Source organism: Opisthocomus hoazin, chromosome 20 (assembly GCF_030867145.1).
Source record: "Opisthocomus hoazin isolate bOpiHoa1 chromosome 20, bOpiHoa1.hap1, whole genome shotgun sequence".
Classification (NCBI taxonomy): domain Eukaryota; kingdom Metazoa; phylum Chordata; class Aves; order Opisthocomiformes; family Opisthocomidae; genus Opisthocomus; species Opisthocomus hoazin.
In genome coordinates, this window is record NC_134433.1 from 8110172 (window position 1) to 8137235 (window position 27064).

General features: G+C 58.0%; 1 protein-coding gene across 4 annotated transcripts in view; it reads right to left on the reverse strand.

The window, feature by feature from the left end:
- GTF2IRD1 (GTF2I repeat domain containing 1) overlaps positions 1 to 19668 on the reverse strand; it is a 52062-nt gene extending 32394 nt beyond the window's left edge. For all 4 annotated transcript variants that reach the window (XM_075440017.1, XM_075440018.1, XM_075440019.1 and 1 more), the window contains exons 1-8: positions 19613 to 19668; positions 12546 to 12674; positions 10370 to 10511; positions 6987 to 7133; positions 3179 to 3362; positions 1811 to 2100; positions 1291 to 1380; positions 282 to 365 (exon numbers count right to left, since the gene is read on the reverse strand). In XM_075440017.1, the coding sequence (XP_075296132.1) occupies positions 282 to 365; positions 1291 to 1380; positions 1811 to 2100; positions 3179 to 3362; positions 6987 to 7133; positions 10370 to 10511; positions 12546 to 12674; positions 19613 to 19654 (1108 nt within the window). In that variant the 5' untranslated portion in view covers positions 19655 to 19668. The remainder of the gene's footprint in view (positions 1 to 281; positions 366 to 1290; positions 1381 to 1810; positions 2101 to 3178; positions 3363 to 6986; positions 7134 to 10369; positions 10512 to 12545; positions 12675 to 19612) is intronic.
- Positions 19669 to 27064: the final 7396 nt, after the last annotated feature.

Below are 27064 nucleotides of genomic sequence, written 5' to 3' on the forward strand. Positions count from 1 at the left end.
GGGCGCTCCGACCCGGCATGCCACGCGTCAAACCGGCGCTGGTTTACAGCCCAGTTACGAATTCCTCGACGGTGGAGGGGGGAACTCCAAATGGAAATATTGACATAACCTTCAGCAGACACCCAGAGACTGGGAGCTGCTGGGCTAAATGTGTGAGGAAGAGAAGGGAGCTCCAGCATATGGCTTCTGCTGCTGTGTTAGGGAACAAAAATGATTGCTACATAATGATATGCAAACCACAAGCGCTGCAGATGCATAATGGGATATTAACTCCTACTCACCATATCTGCTGTTAAACAGAATTTGCACGCACTCCCTAAGGGTGTTGATATCTTCAGTTTCTTTTATAAAACTGTCCCACTTATCTATCAAAACAAAATATAAGAAATAAGGAACTTCCATATGGTTCATGCACAGCAGATGCACTTTCCTCGCGTGAAGCGCTGGGAAGCAGGAACAAGACTTTGCTTCTTTAAAAATCACGATTTCCCTCTTCCTGAGCGGATTCTGCCAGGCTGGCAGACAAAGTCCGGGCTGCCCCAGCCCCAGCCCCAAGCCACCTTCTCTGCAGCCATGCATGTGCAAAGCAGATTCCTAAGAAATGACCCCATAAAACTTCTCAACCTGAAATGAAAGACCCTCCGGGACAGAGCAAACTCAACCTGAAACGAACCTCTGAAAGGCACAGCCATTTCACAGAGGAGCTTTTTCATCTCCTCCTCTTTTCCAACTCTCCCACCCAGATTTTTTTTCTTTTATTTTTTTAATGCACGCAGGCAAGGGTTTTGACGGAAACACGCCAGCATTTAGGTTGAATTTCCCTTGGGAGGGGTGGAGGTGGGGAAAACGGCAAAGTCTCCTCCCCAGTGCCGATCCCCCCGGGCACTGCTGCGGAATCATGCTGGGGTTAGTGGGTTGCAGTGATTTTGCAGGAACGCCAAGCTTTCGGCGGGTATTCGCTCTCTGCAGCTCAGGCAAACGGCCTCACCCGAAGCCGTGCCTCGGTTCCCTGCGCACGAAGCAGGCATGGGATTTCCCAGCCGGCCAGCAGCGCCTGAGGACCGAGCGTCGTGGAGACGGGACGCGAGCAGGGGTGAAGGTCTCGGCTACGATGCTGAGATGTTGCAGCAAGTAAAGGGAAAAAATCCCCCGCTGCAGTATCTCCAGTGCTGCCGGGTCCCTGGAGAGCATGGAGACGGCCGGGAGACCGCTGGGGAGGGACGGGGCCGGGGAATCCCCTCCCTAAGGGGTGGCTGCCAGCCGCCGCCAACGCCAGAGCGGGACACGGACCTGTCTTGTCGTGGACGATGGAGAAGAGGATGCGCTTGGATGAGTGCACATTCTGGATAAGGGGACCTCCGGAGACCGATGATTTCTGTCCTGGACAAGAGGGGAGACAGGGAGAAAGGGCTGATGAGAGCCTGACCGACGCTCCAGGCACCCGAACCAGTCCCTGGGTGCTGTCCCCCGCCGGTGACGTCCACCCGACCCTGCTGGCTCTCCTCCACGCAGCCTGGCCCGTGACAACCCGGCGGGGCCCTGGCCAGACCGAGCTCCCACCGCCCCCCCTGCTGCCCCTCTGTGCCCTCCAGCACCCGGTGTCACAGAGCCAACATGGAGGCTCGCCCTGTCATCGGGCAGGGCTGGGGCGGCGCGGCATGGCGGGGGGCTCCGCTCGTCTCCACACAGGCCGAGCTTTGCACTGATTTTCACCCAAATACCACCAAAAGACCCGGGCCCGTCCCCTGCCAGCACCGGGGGGTGGGCATTGTGGTGGCCCCTCGCCCAGGAGCCAGCTCCAGGCCATTACCACAGCAGTCGCCGTACTCCTGCGGGGAAGGCACCTTCGGCTCTCCCGCCGGCCGGGGCAGCCCCTCGCCGCCCGCGCTCGGCCCCGAGGACACCTCTTGCTTCAGGTCGGCGGCGAGCTGGGCTGGCAGCGAGACGCCGTAGAGGAAGTTGGTGACGGCGAGGGCGGCCGGGGCGTCCTGCTTGGCCATGGGGCCGTTGGCACCGCAGTCCCGGCCGCCCTTGGAGGCGAGGGAGGTACAAGTCAGCTCGATGCTGGGGTTCGGCTCTCGGCTGGGCTCGTCTGCTGGCCTGAGGGGAAGGGAGGGAGAAGAGGAGGAAAAACTTGGTTTCTCTGGGTCTGTGGCAGTGCTAAGCAAGGACGTGGAGGGCGAATGAGAGCCGTGCCCGGGAGGGTGGGACGGGCTGCGCTGCCGGCTGCCAGGCTCCTTGTTTCAGAAATTACAGCCATCACCCAACCTCCTCCAGCTTCTGCAGGCACCACACTGCTTCTGTCTTCTTTAGGTGGAACAGGTTGGTCTTAGGGTAGTTCCCAATGTCGGTATTAGCTAGGGAAAAGCTGCCTAGCTCCACAGCCCGGCGTGTTTAAGGAGCCAGACAATTTGTGTGCCCATCACCACTTGACTCCGTCGCCTGCCGCAGCCCGCAGGACCCACGGCACGTCCAAGGGGGACCTCAGTCAGCCCAGGGGTGAGCTCCAGATCGAGGGAGCCCACGTGCTTCACAGGAGACAGGCGGCCACGAGCTCACAGACGGCTCGAATTCTGCGTGTCCTACTTTTAGCTGTCTCAGCCTGATTTTCCAGAAGTGCCGAGCCTTCAGAGGAGGTATTTGGTAGCGCTCAGCATTTCTCTGAGTGGATCTGAGGTGCTGCCAGCCAGGCAAATGCAGAGGAAACGCACCCAAAACCGCCGAGCCCCTTGCGAAAACATGGCCAAAATGGGGAGTTTTCCCCACCACAGTCCCCTGCCTCCCTCCTCGTCTGGTGTTAAAAACCTCATTTCAGCCTAGGAAGAAGCTTGCAGCATCTACACTGGAAATTCCTCTGGAGACAGAAAAGCACTTAGCTTACCACAGCGGAAATTCTGGCGGAGACATGTAAAGTGATGCGGTTAATGTGCACGTTTACACATGCTTATTATAGGAACGAGTCCGAAACGGTCTCGAGCCACCTGCCATCGATAAACTGGTGTTCAAGGCTGGGTTTGGCACGGCTGGACCCAGGTTTCTGGCTCTAGGGGAGAAGCTTGGACGTGGGAGGGACCCTCCTGCCTGCTCTGCATGAAATCCCTGCCATCCGCCGGCATTACAGGAGCCGCCATCCCGAGGGCTCGCTGCCCTCCCACCCCTTGGGGATCTCCAGAATTACCTTTTGAGCCTGAAGCGGATGCTGTGGCTGTGCTCTAGGATGGCCATCAGGGACTTCACGTCGTACTCCATGGGTTTCTTAAAGCTGATCCCCTCGGGCAAGCCAGCCACCGCCAGCGAGCCCGGCTCTTTCAGGAGCCTCTCGTACGGCAAAGGGACCACGCTGCTCTTCCCCACGGCTTCACCTGGGGAGGGGGCAGAGTTACACACCAACAGACACCCCTGTGCCCCCAACCACGGCCAAGCCGGGCTGGAGGAGTAAATACAAGAGCAAGAGATCACAACGGAAACATTACGAGAAGAAATCCTTTTCCTACCGCTGCACTTAGCACGCAAGGCCCTCCAAGCCGTTTCTAAAAGCACTAATTAATAAAAAGCTCACAAAAGCCAAGAAGCAGATGTCTCATCTTTCAGGTTGCACAGTAAAATCCTCAGTTGGGGTCACTTGGCACAAGCCCACCCCTTGGGAGCGCCCGGATGCGTGCCAACAAGGGACGCGGCCGCCAGCAAGCTGGGAGGGAGCCGAGAGCTGACAAAGGAGGCTGAAGGGCTCGCGTTGATTTTTATCTCATGTTTACTGAGATATTCTGGGAACCTTATTTTCAGTTGGTTTTCCAAACCCCAACAGTCTCCCTCCATCCCACCACGCGCAGGCAGCATGAACATCAGGACATGTGAGTGCACGGTCACCTCCCGCAGCCCAGCAATCTCAGCCGCTCCCCTTGACGATGGGCACAGAGTCCCTCCACGTCCCCGCCGTGCCTCTGGCACGACAATCTCCCCACGGAGTTGGGAGCAAACTGCTTCCTCTTCCCTGGCAGCGCAGATGACCAGCAAGCATCGCAGCTATAGCGATTTTCTAAAGCCGCTAAAGAGCCCCTGTGCCCAAACCCGGGATGCTCACGGTGCTCCCCAGACAAGACGCTGTCGGAAAATCAGCCCCTTCCAAAGGGTTTCAAGGAATGACCGAACCCTCGAGCTGCTCTCTGAAGGAAAAATTACTTTGGAAACCAACCCAAGTCACTGCAAGCAATAAACCTGGTGCTGAAAGCATGAAGCAGAAGAAACAGCCGTGCAGGAATGCGACCTGTCTGGCAAAGCAGCGTCCAGATGCAGAACATCTGGCTGCATGGCAAGGTGTCTGCGCCTTCGTCTCCGGGCTGAGGGGCAGGCAGAGGAGATCATGGGACCTTTAAATAGCTGTGGGATTTTATACTGTTGATTTTCTTTAAAATATTTTCTTTTTTCCTCTCTTCTTTAAAAAAAAAACAAACATCAGAAGATCTTATGGAAACCCTGGAAATCTTGTGGCACCATCAGCAAGTCCTTATTAAAAGTGATTTCTTCAACATGTTCTTTGAAGCAACGCGTGACAACTAACGACGTGCGACTTGCACGAGCCATCAAAGTTCCTTATAGGCGGGATGGATAATGTTTTAATTAAGGCAGTAACAGAAGTTTCAAAACGAACCTTTGAATCACAACACCGCGAGTACACTCTGCAAGCCCAGAGGGTACTGATGGTTTCCCTGCCTCGATGCACCAGCCCAGGCAGCTTTCCACCTCCCTCCATCTCCTCTCTCCGTGACGGGGAGAAGCTCCCGATGCCCATGGCAGCTCCTTATCAACCCGACACTCAGCAACTCCCCGAACGTATTTTTATGGGGAACGCGTTACTGTCAAAGTGACCTTCACCAAGCCTCGCGCTGCCGTGCAGAGGCTCGCTGTTTAGCTAAAGAGACAATAATCATCATTAATGCCTGTTTAATAGAAGCTGGCGGTAATCAGTCATCCTGTTGGTGTGGAGATTACCCGGCTCTGGAGGGAGTACATGATCTTTTTGACCAAGCATTTTCTAAGATTTTTTGGTTTTCCCTGTTGATGGGAGGCGACTGAAAAGAGAAAAAAAAAACCCCCAAACCATATTGTTAATTTCTGACAGTCCTCTTGGTGTTGGAAACACAATCACCCCGGGGCACCCGCTGTCACCTGCGGTATTTCTCCCCACTCAACCAGGAGGCTCTTGCCAGTTGGCGTGCTGGGAGGGGAGCACCAGCCCCATGGGTATCCCTGTCCAGCAGCTCAGGGATGGAAACAGCTGATCCCACTGAACCAGCAGCAAAGGAAGAATTACACCCAATGCCAGAATTATGACCAATGCCAGAACTATGCCCAATGCCAGGTCAAAACCACCAGCCCAGGGATGCCCAGTCTCCTCCTGCCACCACCGTAGACCATAGCGATGCTGGCCACCCTGGGCTGGGGACCCGGCCAGCTTGTCAGCACATAACAAGGTAAAGAGCATTGCCAAACTCATCCCAATGGATGGGCCACGTGGTCTCTACACCCTCACGCAGATGCACCCTGGTCAAGCGTTTTTATGCAATTATATATTTATGGTCAGTCATATACGAGTAATTCCCACGCTCCCAAGAGGCCCGTAAAGCCTGGCGCTCTCCTGGCAGCAGGACAACGAGACCTACAGCTCAGAGCAGGGACCCAACCAGTGCCAAAATGCCCTCCCCATCCTGTTCTGCATTGCCCCTTCCTTCCCGCTTGGGCCCAGCCTTTTGGAGGCAGCGAGAGGATTTGGTTACCCCCGGTAACGGGAATATCGCCTCCAAGTCCTTTAAGTGGTTTCAGAAAACCTCAGCGACTGTCCTTCCCTTGGGGAAGGGCTGCCATCTCCCCTTTCTGTCTGTGCAGCCCGCGGCAGGCGCTGGCGAGGCGAGCGCCGAGCGACAGCCAGCAGCAAATCCTGCGCACAAGCCCGGGGCGGTCGGTGGGAGCACCCGCCATCCCCCTCCCATCGCGTGGAACAGCCTGTTCCCAAACCCAGCACACAAACGGGGGCAACGCCTGCGCTCCGGGCTCAGGGAGACCCGCACAGCGCCGGCAGGGCTCGGCAGCTCACCCCAAATCCCAAACGGGGACGAGAGCTGCACCCAGCAAAGCACAACACCTGGTTCCACAGCCAGTCCAGCCACACGGCCTGAACTCCCCCGAAGCATCGCACTGAGCGAACGCAACCCGCTGAGCAGCGCGGAGGAATACTGGGGCTCGCTGCCCCGTCTTCCCAACCCAACCTCGCTTTTTCTACTGGGGCCAGCACAGCCCCGGCGATGCTTCCGGGGGACGAGCCGGGAGCACGGCCACCACCGCCAGCCGCTCCGTGGGGGCTCCAGCGGGGACCTCCCGAGCGAGAAGCAGGCGCTGCCGCCGCTCGAGCCTCCACAGATTGGGCCCGGAGGGAGCTCTGCAACCTACTGGGTTACATATCAACAGCCATATGGTCATCTGCATTTTAATTGCAGAAGCTTTATTGCCGGGGATGATGCATGTGCTGGAACGGCACCAGCTTGTCTCTCCGAGCCGGGGCTGCAGGGCCGCCTGCTAGAAAAATCATCTTTTTTCCTTTTAAATAGACTTGCCAGGGAAAGGGCTGAGAGCCCTGGCATAGCGCTTGTGAAAGAGGTGCTGTAGGCGCGGCGTCAGGGGTAAAATTGTGCTCGAAAAATCACACTCAGGGCATGGCAGAGGCTTCCTCTGGCCTGGGGGGCAGAGGGACGCTCTCCCCAGCATGGGGATTTTTTTCGCCCAGTTTGGGGCACTGGAAAGGGAAGAAGGAGCGGCCGGATCCCATCTCAACGCAGCGCTAACCCTATGCAGGAGCACGTCCCACCACGCTGCCCCTGCCAGGCGCCTGCTCCCTCACCGGGGAGCCGGGCTGGGGCCGAAAGCCGCATCTGGCAGCTCAGCGAGCCCCGGGGGCAATCCAAATCCCCAAATGGAAGCGTGAAGGTTCTTACTATAAAGCACATCAAACACTTCCTCTACCATCTTCCTGAGGAGGTACACGTCTGATCCCTGGTCCGGGGAGACCCTGAGCACACTTCGCCCGCACTCCTTTGCCTTCTTCTGCGCCCCCGCGTCCTGCTCCTTCCTCTGCTGGACTCCTGCGGGGGGGAGAGGAGAAAACGGGAGACGCTGTGGTGAGGAGAGGGTTCACAGGTGATGCCGTGCGCGCTTTGCGGCAGCTGCGAAGTGATCGAACCCACCGGCCGAGTTACACCCACCAGCCAGGGCTGAGCACATCCCTGCCCACCAAACCCCACACAAGACAGGGGTCCCGTGGGGGCCAGCCTCCTGCCACCCCCACACCATCAGCAAAGTCCTCTGGCCGGGCAGGTGGGTGCCCCGCGTGTCTGACCCACCCCAGCCCCCCAGCTCGGCTGGGGCCATGGCCCCCAGCAGCCCCCGGCGTGCAGGGAAAGGTGCCGGCACGGGCAGCGGAGCCAGCAGCGCAGCCGGGAGCAGGGTTGGTCCCCGTCAGCCGGGGACATGCTCATCCCATACGTGCCCCCCCCTTCCCTAGTTTTACCCACTCAGCTGCACTGAAACTGTTGTGATTAATTGGGCAGCGCATTTCTTTTCTCTGGTTTCAATCTGCTTAGCCCTCAATCTCTCAGGAAAAGAAAATCCGCCTTTCTTGGAGGCTTTTTTACCCTTCAGCGTCACGTAGCTTGGTAATACCAGCTATTTCCTGCTAATTTCCCCCATTAAACCTCAAATAAAGCATATCTTCGGCAACGACTTCCTTGCATCTCTAAACGCACAGAAAATTTAACACTACAAGTGCATTATTGCCGTTCTATCCAAAGCGATTCACAAGGGATTTTCGGTGGCGAAGGACTAATTCCTTCATCATCCTCGACAGGCTCCTGCCAGTGATCGGCCCTGGTGCTGCCTGGGTGCTCAAGGAGGAGTCTGTGGAAACAGCCCGTGACTGGGACATCACTGGGATGGGGGCGAGAGCCACCCTGGGTACCTACAGAGCGAGACATAAGAAAGGGGACAAGCCACCCAGCACCACGCAACCCCTGGGAAGCTCCGCATCCCTCCCACGGCGTGGCAGAACAGGCCCTGGAAAACTTTTTTGAGGTGTTTCACCAAGGTGGTGAAAGGCATCTGCATCCATGCCCTCCTACGACGGACTCTCCCTCCTGGCTGGGCGCTAACTCTCTTCTGTTGACATTAATCCTGATCACTGTCGAGTTCCCGCCATGCGCCAGGAGAGGCTGAGCCAGAGGTTCAGATAAAGGAGGGTGTTCAGCGAGGTCTGCGCGCCCAGAGAGATAAGAGGCTTCTTGCATCTCCCAGCGATGTCCGCTTTAGATTATTTCAGATCCTTTCTAAGGGGGCAGCTAGAACATAAATCAGAGGCACTTCCAGGGATGCTTTCCACTGCGTGCCAGTTGTAAGAGCTTTATGGAGCAGAGTTGAGCCTGGGCCATTTATAATTCAAGACGGAGTTATCACGTTTCACCCTGTCTCCAGCATCAGCCGCTTCGCCCGAAATCCATCGTGAAGATTTTGTGCTTTCAACCAGACGTGACCATTTCATGTTGACAAAGGTGTAAATGAAACCAAAGGAGAGGGGAATCGGGATCTAACATCGGGTGCCTTGCCCCAGCACAGCGGTAGGTCACCAGCCAGGATATATGTGTATATATATATATATATTTCTAAAAGTGAGATTTGCAGATGGTCATTAATACTGTCAGCTCTAGGGAGACACGGCTGGGATTCCATATATGAGGGAGCTCCCTCCCGTGGGCCACCCCGCTGCCGCTCACCGCTCGGGGACCGCCCTGTCTCTCTGGAGGCAGAGGCACCCGAGAAAGCAGGGAATGTCCCCAAAATGCCTCCCGTCCTGCGAAACACAGCGCGCCAAGGCGGAGGATAACTAGCGGCAGCTCTCCCGCCCGGCGCGGTGGCAGGCAGCTGCCCGCGGCGGGCAGGACGGGCGGGCAGAGCGCAGCCTTGGCAGCCAGCCGCTCCTGCAAGGCCGTGTCCGCTCACCCCGCACGCGTGCGGCCAATAACCGGAGCAGACAGCGGCCCTGGCAGCTTTACAGCGCTGATGTTTTCACTAGAGCGAACCCTTCCTGAGCAATCTCTCCAACGGATTAAGCACCAATATGGTTTCCGTCAACACCACGCGTGTGCGCACACAGCCCGGTCACTTCTCTCCAGGGACATCCCGCTGTGGGCTGCGTGTGCCAGCAGATCCAGCTTTGGGGGCCCCTCCAGCACCACCAAAGCCAGCTCCCATCCCAGCGCCCGCACGGAGTGGGGAAAGAAGTGGTTGGTGCTCCGAGGATGATGCCATCCAAGAAATGCACATCCCCATTCACAGCACAGCTCCCACCTTGCCCTCAGCTCCCAGGCTGTTTCTGGGGAGCCGGCACAGAGGGCTGGGTGCCAGCCTCACCACGTGCAAGGCTGCTGCCAACCCACACATCCCTGCGACACCTGGTGACTCTGATCTGAGACCGGGGGGAACACAGCTCCTGCTCAAAGCATCCTTCCACCACCATTAGCCCCTCAAAAAAACCAAGCCACTCTACAACCAACACTCCCAGCTCCCAAATCCATCCCTGTTTTTCCAAAACCAGGAAAAAAGCCTTGGCCCAAGAAAGCGTCTCTGCTCCTGAGGGATCACTAGGACAAACTATGTCTGCTAAGTCCTCCAACGCCACTCCAGCGCCCTGGGAGCGGTGCCGCAGGCCAACAGCGCCGGGGAAGCAGCGCAGCCACCCAGCCCTGTGCCACCCCTGGGATGCTCTTGGAGAGAAGAGCCGGGGTGTGCGGAACGGAGAGGCTCTGGCTGCACCCAGAATCACAGACTCACAGAATGGTGGGGGTTGGAAGGGACCTCTGTGGGTCACCCAGTCCAACCCCCTGCCCAAGCAGGGTCACCCAGAGCAGGCTGCACAGGACCTTGTCCAGGCGGGTCTGGAATATCTCCAGAGAAGGAGACTCCACAGCCTCCCTGGGCAGTCTGGGCCAGGGCTCCATCACCCTCAGAGGGAAGAAGTTCTTCCTCATCTTCAGCTGGAACTTCCTCTGCTTCAGTTTGTGCCCATTGCCCCTTGTCCTGTCGCTGGGCACCACTGAACAGAGTCTGGCCCCATCCTCCTGACACCCGCCCTGCAGATATTTAGCAGCATTTCTACGGTCCCCAGCCACAGTTCCTACCCGCTTCTCCATCCCTTTAAGCCCGGCTCAGCCCCACGGATGGACCACGCCACGGTGCCCTCCAAACCACACCCCTGCCGTGCACAGCGAGGGTCCCAGCAGGTACAACCAAGCTGGGCGCAGGGGAAAACCGTGCCGGCAGGGATACTCACTGCAAAACTTCTGGAAGTCGGCTTGCAGCTCCTTGCGGGCGCTGAGGAAGACGCGTCCCTTCTCGGTGCCCACGACGAAGGCGCTCTCCTCGTGGACGGCGATGCAGGCCACCTCCGCGTTCAGCTTGGCGAGCGCCGAGCACTGCGGGGAGGCACCGGGTCAGAGCGGCCCGGGAGCATCCCCGCTTGGACACCCCGGCCATTTTCCAGCGGGACTTTTTTCTTGCCATCAAAAGATTCCCCCAACTAAAGCAATGTTCTGGTTTGGGTCAGAACCTCATGGGTTTTATGGCATCCCCTAAACACTTTGGCGACTTCACAGCTCCAGAAAGGTGCCCGGCTGAGCTATGCTTTGCTGGAAAACAAGAACTATTTACCCATCATTTCGCTTCACTGTTTCCCATTCTAAAAGTACACATTTCACAGTATTTCTTCAAGAGAAAACATCCCTGTAAAAAAAAAACACCACAAAACAAACAAACAAAAAACCCCAAACCAACAATAATTTGTATTTTTTCACCAGCTCTAATGAAATAAGGAGCACGGGAATCTTATTTCAGCTGCAGAGCACTAATATGGTCAAAGTCTGGATTAGTCAAACGATTCTTCTCGTACAGTTATGCAAAACATTAAAGAGAAGGAAAAGACTTCCTCCATTAATCCATTTTATGTAATGTGCGCTTCCTGCTCTACATAATACACACGTATATGCTTTTTTATTATTATTTTTTTAATATTAGAATAGTTACACAGTGCCGGCAGCCTGAGTCATATTCCCATAGCTACAGCGCCGACGCTATGAAGACGCTATCCCCAGGTCACCATTTCCATGGGTAACAGCGGGGGGATCTTCCCGTCGGCAGGCCCGGTCAGACACGTCGCCTGCCCCCGGCACTGCGGAGGGGCCGGAGGACGCTGGCACCCGGGCAGGGAGCAGCAAAGCAGCCGCCCGTGGACCAACCTCCCCCCCCCAGGCTACCGTCAGCTCCCCGCATGCATTTACAGCGAGTTTGCTTTGCATGGGCTTCAACCCGTCTCTACGCTGGGTCCTTTCACCTCCTGCTCACCTTCTTCAGGAAGGAGGTATTGAATCATATCCCCCAAAACAGACATTTTTAAGAAACCTCCTTTCCAAAGCCCAGCAGTCAATGGAGGCCTTTTGCTTAAAAAGCCCAACGCTCACAAAATAAATATAAAATCTAGAGGATGTGAGATTTGGAGGCGGACCAAAGCCAAACCCTAAGCTCACTTGGCGACGCGCACGCGGCCCCTGGTTTATTGATCACGTGCGCGGGCAGCCAGGCTTCAGAGGGTGCACAGCCCGGCCCGGGTGAAGCGCTGGGATAAAGGCAGAATTTCAGGAGCAGCCTGGCCTCCTGGCCCTGGTGTCAGCACGTAACGAGGACTGCGGAATAATGTATGTTCATTAAGAAGCCAAACTGCGATAACACGATTTGCTGTACGGGATGGCATGTATATAAATCAAAGCTGCTTGGGGTGCGTCAGCTCCAGAGAACCTGCTCCTTAGTGGGGCGGTGATGGTTAAAAAGGAGCAAATTAGTGTTAGTGAAAAAAACCCCTACCTGCATAGAGCAGAAGACACATCCGAGATAAATACATTAAATATGACTTGGCTTTAAAAAGGGAGGGCTATCTGGCACGTCGCATTGCATTAGATATTTGTTACTACACACCCGCTTTCCCTTCTTGATCACATTCACAGTTAAAAATAAGATTAGCTCCGGTCCACGAGACTTAATCCAGACAGTTATCTTGTTTATGTAAGCACGGCTGACTTAGGCAAGGTTTCCACCGGGAATTCTACGTCAAAAGATATGAAAGTTATTTTCTTTGTTCTCGGAGATAAAAGCCATTGTTCTCCTGTTGTGTAAAAGCTCACGGTAACATTGGTAAAACATCAAGAAAAAAACCCCAACCAACCACCCTACATTCAGCTGATACCAACATAAATATTAATGGGAAAACAATACACATCTGAGCTTAACTTGGGCTGACTTTATGATCCTTACAGCTGTCAGGGTGGCAGAGAATTTTTATTTCCCAGCTCTGGCAGCTCCCTGGGCTTTCCAGCAGTAGAGGGGAGCGGGACGAGCTCGACAGCCCCCTGCTTCAGCCCCAAAGGAGGGAGGGGACGGGGACGCCAGTGGCCTCTTACCATGGAGTCTAAGGCAGACACTAAGCTGGTGATGATTTCGTCTTTCTGGGGAAAAACCATATTCCACTGGTCAGGTCTGGAGGTGCCGAGAGTCCCGTCTGAAGGCTTCCCTGCCAGGGCCATATTCACCTGGAAGCAGAAAAAAAAAAAGAGGTATGTATCACTGTTGCTAACGGAGAGCTGGCGCTGAGCGCGGCCAGGGCAGCCCCAGCACCGGCATGTGCCATGGGCTACGGCCCAATCACACAGGGGAAACTGAGGCACGGACAGAGGTCGGGGCCAGCCTCAGCCCCATGTTCCCCACGTCTCCTCTGCTGAAGGCAGATAATTGTGGACGCTGCCGAGCTGTAACCAAAGCCTGGAGCTGATTCTGTGTGTCCCAGCAGTGGTCAGGTCACCTCCGCCCTCGGGACTCACCCCCGGGGAGATGCCACCTCCACATTCCCATGCCTGAGCTCTGCGGGCAGCAGAGAGCAGGAGGTGACGCACATGTCCCCACGAGGACACCGTGCTGGGTGTCCCTGTGCCTCCCTCCCCATACACTGCGCAAGAGGAGGGCCTGGCACCCAAAGGCATCCCCGAAATGGGCCAAAGCCACAGGGTGCTCTGCCTTCACCCTGAGGGAGAGAGGCAGCTGATGGCGAGGGGCTCCGTCACCAAATCCCCCCACCCCGCAGCTCCTGGAGACCACGCTGGTGGGAGCAGGACCAGGCGGTGTGCAGGGACCCCACACCCAAGGAGGGGCTCAGCCCCGGGAGCTGCATCCCTCACTGCAAAATGGGGAAAAAAGGGGGAGAAATGCTGGGGCCCGGCCAAATGTGCAGCAACTGCGCCAGGTCTCTGCGTCCTGGTGCACGTCTCACCACGACCCACGGCGATGCCAACGCTGCAGGGGAAAGTGAGGCAGGGGCTCGCCCTGCATAAATCACCCCACTCCCACGCCGGGGCACCCACACCTGATACGGCATCACCCCCCAGCACGGCCCCTCCCAGCTATTGCCCCTCCGTCCGCAGGGCAGCGTCGCGCCGCCCGGCTTTAATCCTGCAAGGAAAGGGTGGCAAATTAGCCAGCGACGCTTGGGAGCCACTCGAACCGGATCGTAAATCACGCGCTCGATGCCGCAAGCGGCTAAAAGAGACCGGAGAATCTCTGACGAGGCGAGACGGGCAGGAGCCGGGGAATATGAATGAAGCTGCCAGCGCGTAACTCGATTTGCAGCTCAGCTGATAACTGCGGCTGCTCGGCCCTGCCAGAAACAGGGGTTAAAAGTCAACAGCAACACCCCAAATTCACTTTCCCACCTCGGTTCACACCCATATACAAGCAGAAGGAATTTGCTTGCAAAGCAGGGCCATGCTGCCTCATGCACGTGGGGAAATGGCGGATTTTGGCCCAAAATAACAAGTCCCCCCACGCCAGCATCTCTGCGGGCGCCTGAGCACGCACAGGGCAGGGGGCTGACGAACGCGCCCTTGGCCCTGCACAGCCTCACCGTGCCGGCACTTCTGCTGTGCCACGCCAACAGCCACCCAGCAAAATCCTCCAGCACCCAGCTGGCACTTCTTAACGAAGCTGACAGACAATTCTTCCTCCTCAGGACGATCTTGGGGGGAATAAAACCCCAAAACCGAGTGCCAGCTTGGAAAATCCAGCAGGAAACCAAACACAGGGTCCTGCAGCCTGGGGCAGCACCCTTCGGCGCAGCCCCCTCACGTCCCCACGCTGGGGACAGGGCACTGCCAGGCACCCCCTGCCGTACCAACACGCAGGGCTGCTGCAAGGCCAAGAACTGGTCCACGTTGCTCCAGCCCGCAGTCTGTGCAGACATGGACGGACGGATGGACAGAGGAGGGACCACCACACGCGCCAGCGCCCCGGCAGCTCCCTGCGCACAGCCCTGCGGGCGCCGGGAACTCACGATTCCTTCTTTTCACCGAGGCTGTGCTCAGAAGAGGTGCCTTGCTGCAGCTGGCAGGGAGCAGCAAGGCGATGGCGGTGCCGATGCCGACCCTGAGCCGCTCTCCAGCCGCAGGACACCGGGCTGGGGACCAGCCATCGCCCGGGGGCTGCCGCCAGGAAGGACTCGGTCCAGGGAGCATCGCTCCCTTCTTAACTGCCACACAAGCACTCACTTAGAAAAAAGCCTTATTCTGATGTCCGTATGGATTTCTGAGTGCCCTAATTCTTATGAAATATGACTACCGCGACGTGGCTGCTCTTGTTGCCTTCCAGCAGCGTCGTGGAGAGCCGGTCCCTGCCTCGGCGGGGCTGGTCGCAGCCCCTTGCAGAGCTCAAGCTGCACCAACCTGCTCGGCCGTGGCCTCGCACGGGCAGTGCTGCTTACGGGGAAGAGATGCTCCTTCCTCGGCTGCAGCAAGCAAAGCCACGAGCTGGATCCGGCCCCAGATGGGGAAAGGGCAGGAGACCAGGACAAAAATAATCCCTTTCACCTGGCTGATCATTTAATCAGGAGAAGGGAGAATCACTCAACAAGAAAAAAAAAACCATAATAAAAATATGACCCCAGTGATACAACAGGACTTTAAGGGCTGGGGGGGACAATATTCCTGTAAAGCTTTTAATCATTTATGGTCACGAAAAGCAGTGACAGCGGATTTAGAAAAAGGAGGAATAAAAGGGAGGGAAAAAACTTCACGGCAAGTGCTAGGCTTATTCAAATCAAATTAAGACATACGGCTTGAAATTGTTTGTCTAACCAAAGAGAAGGTAATCTCCAGGGAAACTGGGGTAAACCACTCTTAGAGCAGCTAGGGCCGGTGGCAGGGAGCAGGGTAGGCAGGATGGGTGCAGAGCATCCTAACCCCCTTCCTGGGGCACCACGCACCCATCCTGCTGAAATCCCATCCCAGGGCACCCACCAAGGGGTTCACTTCCCCCTCCCGGCCCGCAGCGGGGGCTCAGCTCCAGCCCCAGCCCCATCCCACCTCCGTGCCCCGAGTCCCATCCCCGGGGGCACAGGGTGACTCAGGGACGGTCACACCGCTGTCACGGGGCCACAGCAAATGTCTGCAGATTGGTTTTAATTTTTTAATATTAAACTCCCCCCAAAATTTTATTTTATTCTTTAATTTTATTATTATTTAATTATTTCTCCCCCCTCAATGAGTCTTGGGATGCGACGAGGAGAGTGGGGACAGGGGTGCCATGCCACAGCCGGAGCAGGACACAGGCAGGCAGCCCGCACAAGCCATCGCCTGCTCGGCTCTTACGACACCTCCTTCCTCACCTCCCTTTACAATCCCAGGAAAGATTATAAATTTGGCCCGGGGGAGTTTCGCTCGTGAATCACCTGGGCTGCAGCAAAGGAAAAACCAGGCGTGCGGGGAGGCTCCCGAGCCCCTGCAGAAATGGCAGCGTCCCCCCAGCCCCGCGCCCGCAGCAGCAGCACCCATCCCCTCTCCGTGCCCCCGACCGCTGCCGCGGGGCAGCATCGCCCCTCTCCATCCATCCCCTCTCCGTGCCCCCGACCTCTGCCGCGGGGCAGCATCGCCCCTCTCCATCCATCCCCTCTCCGTGCCCCCGACCTCTGCCGCGGGGCAGCATCGCCCCTCTCCATCCATCCCCTCTCCGTCCCCCCGACCGCTGCCGCGGGGCAGCATCGCCCCTCTCCATCCATCCCCTCTCCGTCCCCCCGACCGCTGCCGCGGGGCAGCATCGCCCCTCTCCATCCATCCCCTCTCCGTCCCCCCGACCGCTGCCGCGGGGCAGCATCGCTCCCCAAAATAAACACCCTCCAGCCTGGCGCGCTGCCTCACCATTGCCGAAGTCTTCGGAGCAAACAAAGCAGTAAAAAAACAAACCAAAAACCAAAAAACCAAGCCAACGACAGCCCCCCGAGGAAATTTCCAAGCAGCAATCTGTGTTATTATAGCCCTTAAATTATAAACAGGTTGGATTAGCAGAAACCGAGTGGAGTTTCTGCGCGCCGGCAGCTCGCACGGCGCAGCCCTGGCGTTGCCTGCCGGGCTGGGGCTCGGTTCCTGGCAAAGCCGGGTGCCGTAAGCTCCCGGTGTTGACTTGTCCCCCCTCCTTCTTGCTCACCTTTTCAAGCCCTACAGCAATTTCCAGCCCCGCGCCACAACCAGAAGCCACAGAATCTCATTTATTAAGCCGAGCTGGTGCTCCCACGCTGCCGCGGCAGAGCTGGCAGCCGGAGCTCCACGGCATCCTCCCCACCGCGTTCACGTTGCTGCGTACGAAAGCCTCACTTAGCACAAACCCCCAGCTCCAGTTGCCTACAGGGAACCACGCGCTCGCCCAGGACTCACAAAGTGGGACTGGACTTGTTGCCAGCTCTCCCTGTGCCCACCGCTCCTTTGGGCCACCCTTGCCATCAGAAAAAAGAGGCAATAAATCTTTTTTTGGGAATTACCCAAGGCCAAACCCAGCGCAGAGACACCATGAGATGGGAACAGCCAAATGCCCAGGGGGGACCGAGGACAGCCTGCATCTGCTTCTTCGTATATTGCTTTCTACCAATACAGGTTTTCAACTGAATTGAGTAATTTATTTATTTTTTTCCTGCAGCTCTACTGTGTCTTAAAAATGTCACCCCGGTGATTTTCACCGCACGAAGCATCTCCTTTAACGAGGACACCAGACCACCCAAAGCCATCGCAGAGCAAAGCATCTGACGCCCGGTGCCCCGACCCAAACCCATGAGCGCCGAGAGGGTGCAACGGCCGCGTCATCCAGCTCAGCCCTTAAACCACCAACCCCACCCAAGGGTGACAAGCCAGGGGACACCGGCTCCGCCGCAGCACCAAGGCAACGCCACCGGCACGGAGCGTGTCGGGGTCTGACGGCAGCAAGGGAGGAGTGAAAAGCAGGGGAGCAGCACGGACAGCCCCAAGCAGACGCTACCAGCGTTCCTCCCCTCGCCCTACGGACACGGCAGCGTCACCACGGAAATCCCCCCCGCGCCGGCCGGGATGTTTATAAAGCCTCCGACCGCGTGGGCTGGCTCCCACTTCAGGGAGCCAAACAGGAATTCCAACTAATGAGAGCTTTGGCCATTCAGCACGTTGGGGGCAAAAAAAGAAGCAGGGAAAAAAAAAAAAGCAGCAAAAAAAGGCCCATCGCACCAGTCCTGCCTGCAGCTCCACACAAGCGTGGCTGGAAATTATCCACTTCTTCGTTTTTCCAGGAAAATTCTGCCCGTTGTGCTGCTTCAGCGATGCCGGTGAGACCACGGGAAGCCCAAGTGAGCCAACTCCAATTCCAGCAAAATATTAAAAAAAAAAAAAAAAAAAAATCTATTGAATATAGATATTGAAATATTCTATGAAAGGGAGAGAGAGAGATCAGAGGTGGGTCTCCAGATCAGCCATTTCCCCCCCAAGGAGAGGAATGGCAGCCTGGGGGTGCATGAGAGCAGGGGAAGGCACTGCTGGGTGAGGGGCAAACAGGCTACGAGGCACCAAAAGGACTTCTGCAGGTGGCATTTGAGCTTCTCGGCCATGCAAAATGCTCGATGAGCCATGGGACACCAGGCGCCATGTCCAGCCACCTCCGCCAAGGAGCAGGACGGGCACCCGCAGCCCATCCAGCGGAGGGGGATGCGACATCGCGCCCAGCACGTGGATGGAACGACCCACACGTAACGATGAGACGACAGTGATTTTATTTCTAATTGCTTTTTACTCCGGGAGAGCATATTTAAAGGGGATTTTTAAAAATTTCACCGGCCCTGGAGGACATTTAAGCAATTAGCCCTGGCTATCATTAAACACACTTTAGAATCCATCAGGAGCCATCCAGATGGAAGCCAGAGGGACAAACCATGTCCTTTGCTAGCGCCGGGACAGTGTCTCCCCTCCAAGTGAGGGGACTGTCCCCCGTGTCCCTGCCGGGGACATCGCTTTGGAGCAGGACCCATGCTAAGGGTTATCTCAGCAGGAAGGAAGGAGCACAACTCGGAAGGTATTTCTCTGCTCCCCTCCATCTCAGCGACTTCTGAGGTCCCTTTTTCGGCAGGCACCTGTTAGCAGCGAGGTGCCCGGCGAGCTGCAGTCGCTTGAGCAAAAAAGCCCTGGAAACCACACAAACCACAGCGGGGCGAAAGCCAGGGGTAGGGACCAGGCTTGAATTTTGACTTGCGGTTTCTTTCTAATCGCTTAAGCAAGCACCGGTACCAGCATCGGCGGATGCGACCGAAGCCATCTCGGGCACGGGAGCACCGCAGCACAGCCCGGCGCTCGCCGGATAACCGGCTCTGGGGTTTTTTGCCGCAGCGGTGGAGGTTTCTGCTCGGCGCAGGCGACTCACTCATGGCACAATGGCTTTACCCACCCATCGTGCTGCCTGGCTAAACCCTCATCCCTCACGCCTAAGTCAGCGCTGGCCTCCGGCTCCCACCGTCGCATCCCCTCCATCCTGAGCCGGCGCGGGGCAAAGCCACGCAACTCGTGCCGGGACGGTTTATCGCTTCACTGACGATGCTTCGTTAGCCGGCGAGCTGCAGGGACAGCACTGATGCCAGCGCTACGGCAGATAACTGCGGGCCAGGGCGCTCGCAAAATGCCCGGAAATACCCTCAAATGTCCAAACACCCCAAAAAGCCCCTAAATCCCTGCCCACGTGCGTGTGCCGCTGCAGCGCAGCCCTCCCAGGGCGGGTGGGGGGCTCTGGGCTTTGGGTTTTGGGGTCCTCCAGGTGCCGCCCTGCTGACGCACCCGCTGCCAACAAGCACCCACCGAGGCCACATCTGCACTGCCAGCCCTGTCACCCGGTCCAACTGCTGCCCCATAACCACTCCACGTCTCTCCCCGCACCCACAAATTCCCTTTGTTTGCTACTTTTCAAGCCGATATCTTTTCACAAGAGTCTGAAAGCAGCAGAGCTGGGGGCAAGCAGCCTCCGGCACAGCCAGGGATACCCGACCGCTTGTGCCCGCATCCCCGCCGTGCTGGCAGCCCTTGTCTGCCAGCTCCCCCAAACCCTATATTTTCCCCCCTCCTTCCAGCTGGGTAGTACCGGGCAGAAGCAGCTCCCGCCACCGGACACCTCCTCCCCTGTTTTATTTTACTGACAAAACCCAGGGCACCTGCTGGAAAAGCTGCTCACGTACACGCCGGCACCACCACATCCACCCGCATCGCCGCCTCGGCTCCGCTTCCCCAGATAATCCAGTGCCTGTCGTGGTTTAGTCCCGCTTATAAAAGCGGCAAAGAGCAAAACCAGGGGCTCCAGCGGGGGGGACGTGTCCGCCGCAGGAATTTAGCTTTCTCCCCCCAGCCAGGGCGTTGCATTCTGCTGCCGCCTTGATTTCCTTAAGCCTGGCCTCGGCGCGCACCCAGATATAATACAGTAAAATTACAGTAGGCTTCTGTCTAGTGCAAAGAGAGATGGATCAGAACCAAGTGCCCTTCAGAAGCTGCATCTCGTCTCCCCCGGGATAAACACTTCCATGTCACGGCGGCTGCCGGGGGGATCGCGCTGCCTGCGGAGCTCCAGCAGCGCGGCTTCCAGCTCCAGACAAGTTTCCACGCCGCAGTCTCGCGGCAGGCAGGCGCGGAAGCTCTGACTTCAGGTGACTGCCTCTTCATTTATTAAAGAAAAGAGGAAAAAAAGGGGGTAAAAAAAAATAAGCGTTAACCAGAGCGTTCCCACCCTTGCAGGGGAGGGATGCTGCGAGCACCGTGCAGGGACGGCGGCCGTGGCTGAGCCGGATCCTGCGCTGGCAGCTCCGTGTGGTGCCTGGGGGTGGTGGAGCTGGGGATGAGCTCCACGGTGCCCGACGGGTGAGCAGAGGCACCCAGCCATGGGGACCCGGGTGCTCGCACGGCTCCCGGCGTTGAGCCTCCCTGCCTAGGGGATGCCCAGCCCCGAAAGCCGGGGTGCTCAGCACCCCTTCCTGCGCCGCCCGGGCCAAACCCTGCCCTCTGCAGATCCCAGAACAAGAGGCGGGCAGCGAGGGCACCGACCCGGCGTCCCACGTGCCAGGGCTCGGGTTGCGCTTCCCAGAAGCGGGCGACCGGGCGAAGCCAAAATTAGCAGGCAACTAATTCTGCCCCTCGGTACACCCCCTGCCCCTGCCCCGCGGTGACGGCGGGTTATCGCAAGAGGATGCTGCCAATCCCTTGTCTAGAGAAAGAACGTAGCCAAAACGAGCCCGAAAGCCGCAGGACGACCCGCAGGGCAGGGCTTGGGGTGGCACCGACCTCGGTCCCCAGCCCCGTCTCCCCTCGCACCCCTCCGTCGATACCCGGGTCCGGCTCTGCGCACCCGAACAGGCGCCGGGGCCGGGGGAAGGAAGGGAGATACAGTTTCCAGCCCCCGGTTCGGCGGCGTGTAAGCTAACGCCGGGGTTATTTAAAGCCCGAGTTTTAGCAGTGTTCAGCTCCTGGTTGCGTGATCAGGATAAAAAATCGCAATCCTAATTCCTGGCCCCCCGGTGCCTATGGCAACTGGTATCCGTCTCCTTGGAAACTAATCTCGTGGTATTTGAACAATGTACCAAGGGCCTTTAATCTCCCAAACACTGTAAATCTTTATTCTAGCCTGCTCTCCTCCTACCCCAAGAGCCAACATAAAAAGCCTGTTGTTTTCCGTGCAGTCACCGAAAGCCTAACTCGAATTTTATATTACACAGGCACATGCTTTTTTGCTTACCCCCCCCTTCTTTTTCCCTCCTCTAAATTAAAGAAAAATCCCATGCGCACGAAGCCCGCAGGCACCGCGGCACCGGGCCCACGTCCCGGTACGGGCTGCTTTCTCCAGACAGTGCCCGATGCCCCGTCCTGGCTGTCGCCCCGGTTTGCACGCCCACCCTGCGTCCATCTTACTGGGCACTGATCCAGCTAACATTAATAACAATAACAATAATAATAATAATAGTAGCAATAAATCTGAATTATCTAGAAAAAAAAAATCCCTAAACTGCAAATACAGAAAGACAGAGCGCCTGGGCCGGGGGCAATGAGTTTGCAAGGGCTCAGCGGAGGATTGCCCCCCCCAGTCCTCGTCCTCGCCGTGGGAGCAGACGCTGGCGGGCACCTCATCTTGTTCCTCAACACTCAACCCCAATGCTTTTTTCTTTTGCAAAGCTGCTGTTGATGGCACGGACCCCCCCAGTTCCCAGGCAGGGCTGGGGTGGCTCTGTCCCCCCCAACGCCGACCCCAGCCCATGGCCACCACCTCTCATCGCCCACCTTCTGCTCTGCCCAGCTAATCACCTCTGCGTAAGGAGGTTTCTGAGAGAGCCGCTGCCTAATCTTTTTAAGTTTTAATTTTATCTCTAATATTTCTCTCTGGTTGTTGGAGTCTCAGTATCGAGCATTCCCTGTGTTACAGCACGGTCTATTTGCTAATCCAGGGCCTGACCCTACGCCACATAAATAAGCTCAATAAAAAAATAAAATGGCTTTCTAAGGGGATGAGAGGAGGCTGGCAGACAGGAGCATCCAGCGCCCGAAGCTGCCCCCTCCTGCCCGCTCCCTTCTCCCCCATTTTACTGTACGGGATGAGTCGGAAAGGTGGCAGCAGGCTGCCCAGCGCCTGCCCCCTGCTCCGGGGAGCACGCGTGCCGAGAGCCGGTGCTGGCTGCGCCTCGACGCCTGCCCAGAACCGGGCACCCCGCGCAGGCAGGGGACGCGGCGCTGCCCAGGACTTGCCCTCGGCAATGGAGGAGTCATCGGCGAAGCCGCGCGTGCACCCGCCCTGGCGAGACCCCTCAAGGGTGCCGGGCAGCATGGCAGTGCCACGGGGCAGGAGGGATGCAGGATGGCGTTCCTTCCCAGGGAGCCTCTGGCTGTGGCACCAGTGCCAAAACGCGCTGTCTCTCATGAAACCCTGCCATTACCACGACGCTATCGGGGCTCGGCATCGCCGCCGGCTGCCAGATGCAACCAGCCGTGGGTGCCGCGCGGTCCCCACCCTCCCCAGGCAGACATCGCCCTGCACGGCCAGCTGACACGCCAGGAGCCCACGACGCCGCTCTGGCTTCCCCGGGTCCCGGCACCACAACCAGGGCTGCAATGCGTTGCTCCCGCACCCCGGGAGCAGCGGCTCGGCGGGTGGGGGGTTCCCGGGGGTCCCCGGGGCTGGCGGAGCCAAACACCCCGCCGGTGTGACCGTCCCTACAGCTCTCCTGGGGGGATTTGCCGGTGTCTAATATAGCTTGGGTGGACATCACAAAAATTTCCCCCGTGAGCCCTGCCGTGCTGGGTGACGGGCAGACAGACGGACAGGGACAAACCCACGCCCAGAGACGGCGATCAGACCCCTGCGGGTCCCACAACGCCCATCGCCCGGCGATGCCTCCGCTCCCCGGGGCCGCGGCCCGTGTGCAGCGGTGCCTGCAGCCGGGAAGGGCAGCGCGGCATCCCCGGGGGTCCCCGCCGGTGCCGGGGTCCCGCCTCGCCCCGCCAGCGGGATTCGGGGTGCAGCAGGGTGGGGGGGGCGGTGGGAGTGGCTCCCATAGCCAGTGATCTCAGCCATGACTCCAAGGCGGCCCCGGCCGGCGTCGGGCTGGCCCCGGGGAGCGCTGCGAGGGTTGCCCCGGGCTGGGCACGACCCGGCCATAGAACAGAGCCGGGGCCTCTCCCGCGCGCTTCTCCTCGGAGTCACCCTGGGACAGGGTGACCTGGACACTGTCACCTGCTCCCTCCCAGGACGCGCTGGGGCTTGGGCTCCAACATGGTGGCTTGGCCAGCAGCTCCCTTCCTCCGATGCCTCGAGATGCCCGGAGCACACGAGCCCCTTCCTTCCCATGGGAAAAACCGGCCCCGGATCATCCCCAGTCCCTATAACCCCAGGGGGACAACGGCCCCCTCCCCAGCCTCGCCGGTTCAGCTCCCCGATCCTGCAGCCGCCCAGCCCTGCCCTCGTGTCTCGCTCAGCCCATTTCAGGGCGGCTGAGCGAGGCAAATGGGTCGGCAGAGGCATCCCCCAACGCCAGCAAGAAGGGGACCCCAAGGACACCGCGCCCCAGCCCCAAGCCCCCCGGTGCTGGCATCCCCACGGCCACCACACGGCACATGGGCATGGGGCCGGCGGAGTCTGAGGTCTCGCAGAAACACATGTTCCCCCCTGCTAAATTCCAGCTTAATTCTCATTTTCGTTGTGTGATGAAACACATTATCTGTTGAAACTAAGTCAACAGTTGTTTGCATTTACGTGTAAACACAGCGAATATTAGGAGTGGGGCCAGCATCCTATTTGCATACGAAATGCTGCCTGCGCTGCCCTCTCTCCCTGGCTCTTCTCCATCCCTGCAGTCAAAGACACGGGGATGCAGGGAGATGGCGAAACCCAAGACCAGAGCAGCCCGAGAAGCAAAAAAACCTTGTTTATCCCCCTCTCTATTTATATTTTTGTGCAGCAGGAGAAAAAACCATGCCTTCACCACATAACGCACCGACACACGCACCCCTTCATCTTGGGCCCAAACCGAAACCGCTTCAAATTCCCAATGATACGCACATCTTATCAGGCCTGCTTTGCATAGCACATAAATATTTATTTGCTTTTAATCCTGCAAAGCAAACCTGCCTTGTGGCACATTTCCCTTAATCGGTGGCGCCAAGGGGAGCGGCGTCCCGAATTCGGAGCCTGCTGTGGGTGCGAGGGCAGGGGACGAGGCACCCAACCTCCCGCGCCCGCCGCCTCTCGGGGGGTCTGGGGTGGGTTTGGGGGGTGCCGAGGCACCCCGGTTCCTCACCACGGGGCAGAGCAAGAGCTCGGCTCAGGCGCCCCGTAAACAGCAGAAAATAAATACATGTGCATCGTGGTTTGGGTGCTGGGAGGTGGCTCGATGCTGGTTTAGCTGCGGGACGGTGATGCTTCCAGGACAGGCGATACCACGGGTGGGTACCGGCCCCTCAAAAAAAGAGATTTCTGGGGCTGCGCGAAGGGAGAGCGCCTCGTCACAGGGAAGGCAGAGGGCACACAGCCTGTTTTTCAGACTCGCAGCTTATTTTTCGCACATGGGCTTGTCGGGTTGAAAAATGGAAACCCTGCGATGTGGTGACCCACAAGACGGGAAACGAGACGCTGCACCACCGCGGACCGGCTCAGGCTCTCCATCACCCCAATTCAGCAAGCACCGACCTGCACCCCAAACGCCACCGACACCCACGCAGCCTCCTACACCACAAAACTTCTAGAAACCAACAGAAAATAAAAATTTTCAAACACCAAATCACCCCAACACCAAAAGCCCTCTCATTACCTCTTGCTCGAGCCAGAAGCACGGGAAGCAGCGCGCTCGCCCGCATCCGTCCCCGCTCCGCCGTGATCAAAGCATTCAGATAGCGACCCACGGAGCCTGAGATTGGGAATTAATTTCTTAATCAATTCCCCTTAAATGGGCGGCAAGCAGCCAGGCAATGGGCACCCGCCACCCGGCAGCACGGGTGCCGAGCCCGGGGGAGCCGGCGAGCTCTCGGCACGGCTCTTCGCGCCGCAGGCAGAGCAGATAAACACGGAGATACTTCATCATGGGCAAGTAAATATTGCAATAGGTGGGTTTATTTCGGCCGCTCTGCCGCCATGCCTCGTCCTCTATGAAGCTCCTGACCCGGGCAGAGCCCAGAAACCTGATTAAAAGCAAAACGCTGGTTTTCCCCAAGATGGGAGGAAGCGCCTTAACCTCTCCTCGGGGCCGGTGATCTGGGACCGGGAGGAGAAACCAACCTCAGCCGCCCCACGAGAGGTTTTCCCCAGGGCGCCGAGCGCGATCCCGCACCTCTCCGGCATCTTCAAGGAACGCTCCTCGCAGCCCGAATCGGTGACCTGTGGGCTACCAGCACCTCCAAGCAGAGGCACGGCTCCATCCCCCCCATCGGCTGCCCCGGCCCCCTGCCCATCGCCTCGCCGCCGGGCACGCGCCGGCCCCCGAAGAGGCAGCCCAGCTCCCCCAGCATCCTTCCAGCTCCTCAGAATACCAAGGGCGATAAAGAGAGACTCCAGCAGAGAGCAAAATCAATACCGAGAAGGAAGGTTCTGGGCTTCAACGCCTTTTGTAGCATCGCTGGCGAAAAGCAGGTTAGTGAAGGTGGGGGGGGGAAGGGAAGAAAACTCCCCGCACACCCACAGCACGTGGGTGGGTTTAAGAGGAACGGCGTTTGCCGTCAGGTTTTCCATAGGGATCGCTGTTGGTTTCCAAGCAGGGAGCACGCAGCGAGTCCCCGTGAGCCCCCCTGACCACAGGCAAAGAGTTATGGGGAGAAGGAAGAGGAGGAAGACCTTGTCCCTGCATCCTGGCTCGCACCTGGGCGATGCCGGCATGCACCCCAGCTGCTGCCATTTTGCATTTGGGGGGTGCAGAGCTGTGGGGAGGGGGCACGCGGGGACAGCCAGCGATTGCCACCCTCCCACTGCTCCCCTCACCCACGGCCCCAGCGGGAGCCATTCCCCCTCCTGCTCTGCTCCTGCACCTCCCGCACCCCGAAGGGCCGGCTCCGGCTGCCGACCGGCATCGGCTTCCCTGCCCTGATGGCAATGGCAACTGGGCAAGCCGGGCACGTGCCGTGGCATAGCCCACCCGCCGGTCCGGGTGCGGATGAGACCCCCGCAACGTGGGAAAGCCGGCATCCCGGAGCATCCTCAGCAGCACCTACCCACAGCAGAGACAACTCCGCATTCTTTTTAATTATCAGGTTTAAAATAACAAAGGATGCCTACGTGCTCCGGCACATCGATGGCAACCCAGCACGATCCCAGCTGTTAAAAATAGCCTTTTCCAGAGCGCGGCTGGCAGCCACCCACAGGCACCCTTGGCCCCGTGGGATGGGTGCTCCCCGCTCCATCCATCCGTATCACCACACCAGGTCAGTGAGCATGGAAATACGCACCTCACACGCAGAAAAAAACTAAAATAAATCAACCAGGAGCCAGAAAATCATTCAGATTCTTCTGAATACTGCAGAAATGATACCTACGCTGCTAGGGAAGAGAGAAATACATCAGGAGGAAGAAAATCTCTCGGCGATGAGAGCACAACCCCAGCAGCCCGCGTTCAGAGCGCATTCAAAGATGAGGGGATTTGTGCTCTGCAAGGTGCGGAGGGGAGGCGAGCATCGCCCTCGCCGGCAGCCGAAGTAGAGGAAACTTTGGCATCGCCGCAGCAGAGCTGGAGCCGGCTTCTCTCACGGCGAGCCTCGCGCGCAGGCAGCAACAGGGCTGCATTTCTGCAGGTGTAATTCCCACGGAGATAAAGACCTTGTTTTTCAACAAGCAGAGGCATCGTACATAAATTACAACAGCAAACATGGGGGAAACAAAGAGGTTTTCAAGAGGAAGTGTAATCCTCGGAGGGGCGGCTCGGGGAAAGCCGGCGGCTGGCTGCGGGAAGGCAACGCGGGAGAGATACGGGGCTAATCTCGTGCTCTCCCACCCCCCGAAAAGCAACAAGCCTTTGGGCAGGTGGGGGAAAACAATCAACCCACCTAAACGAGAAGTATCTGAGGGGCCCAGGATGGAGGTGGGATCGGATGCTGGGATGCGCCGCTGCTGCCTGCTGTCCCCTGCAGCGGGATCCAGCAAGGAGCCGTGC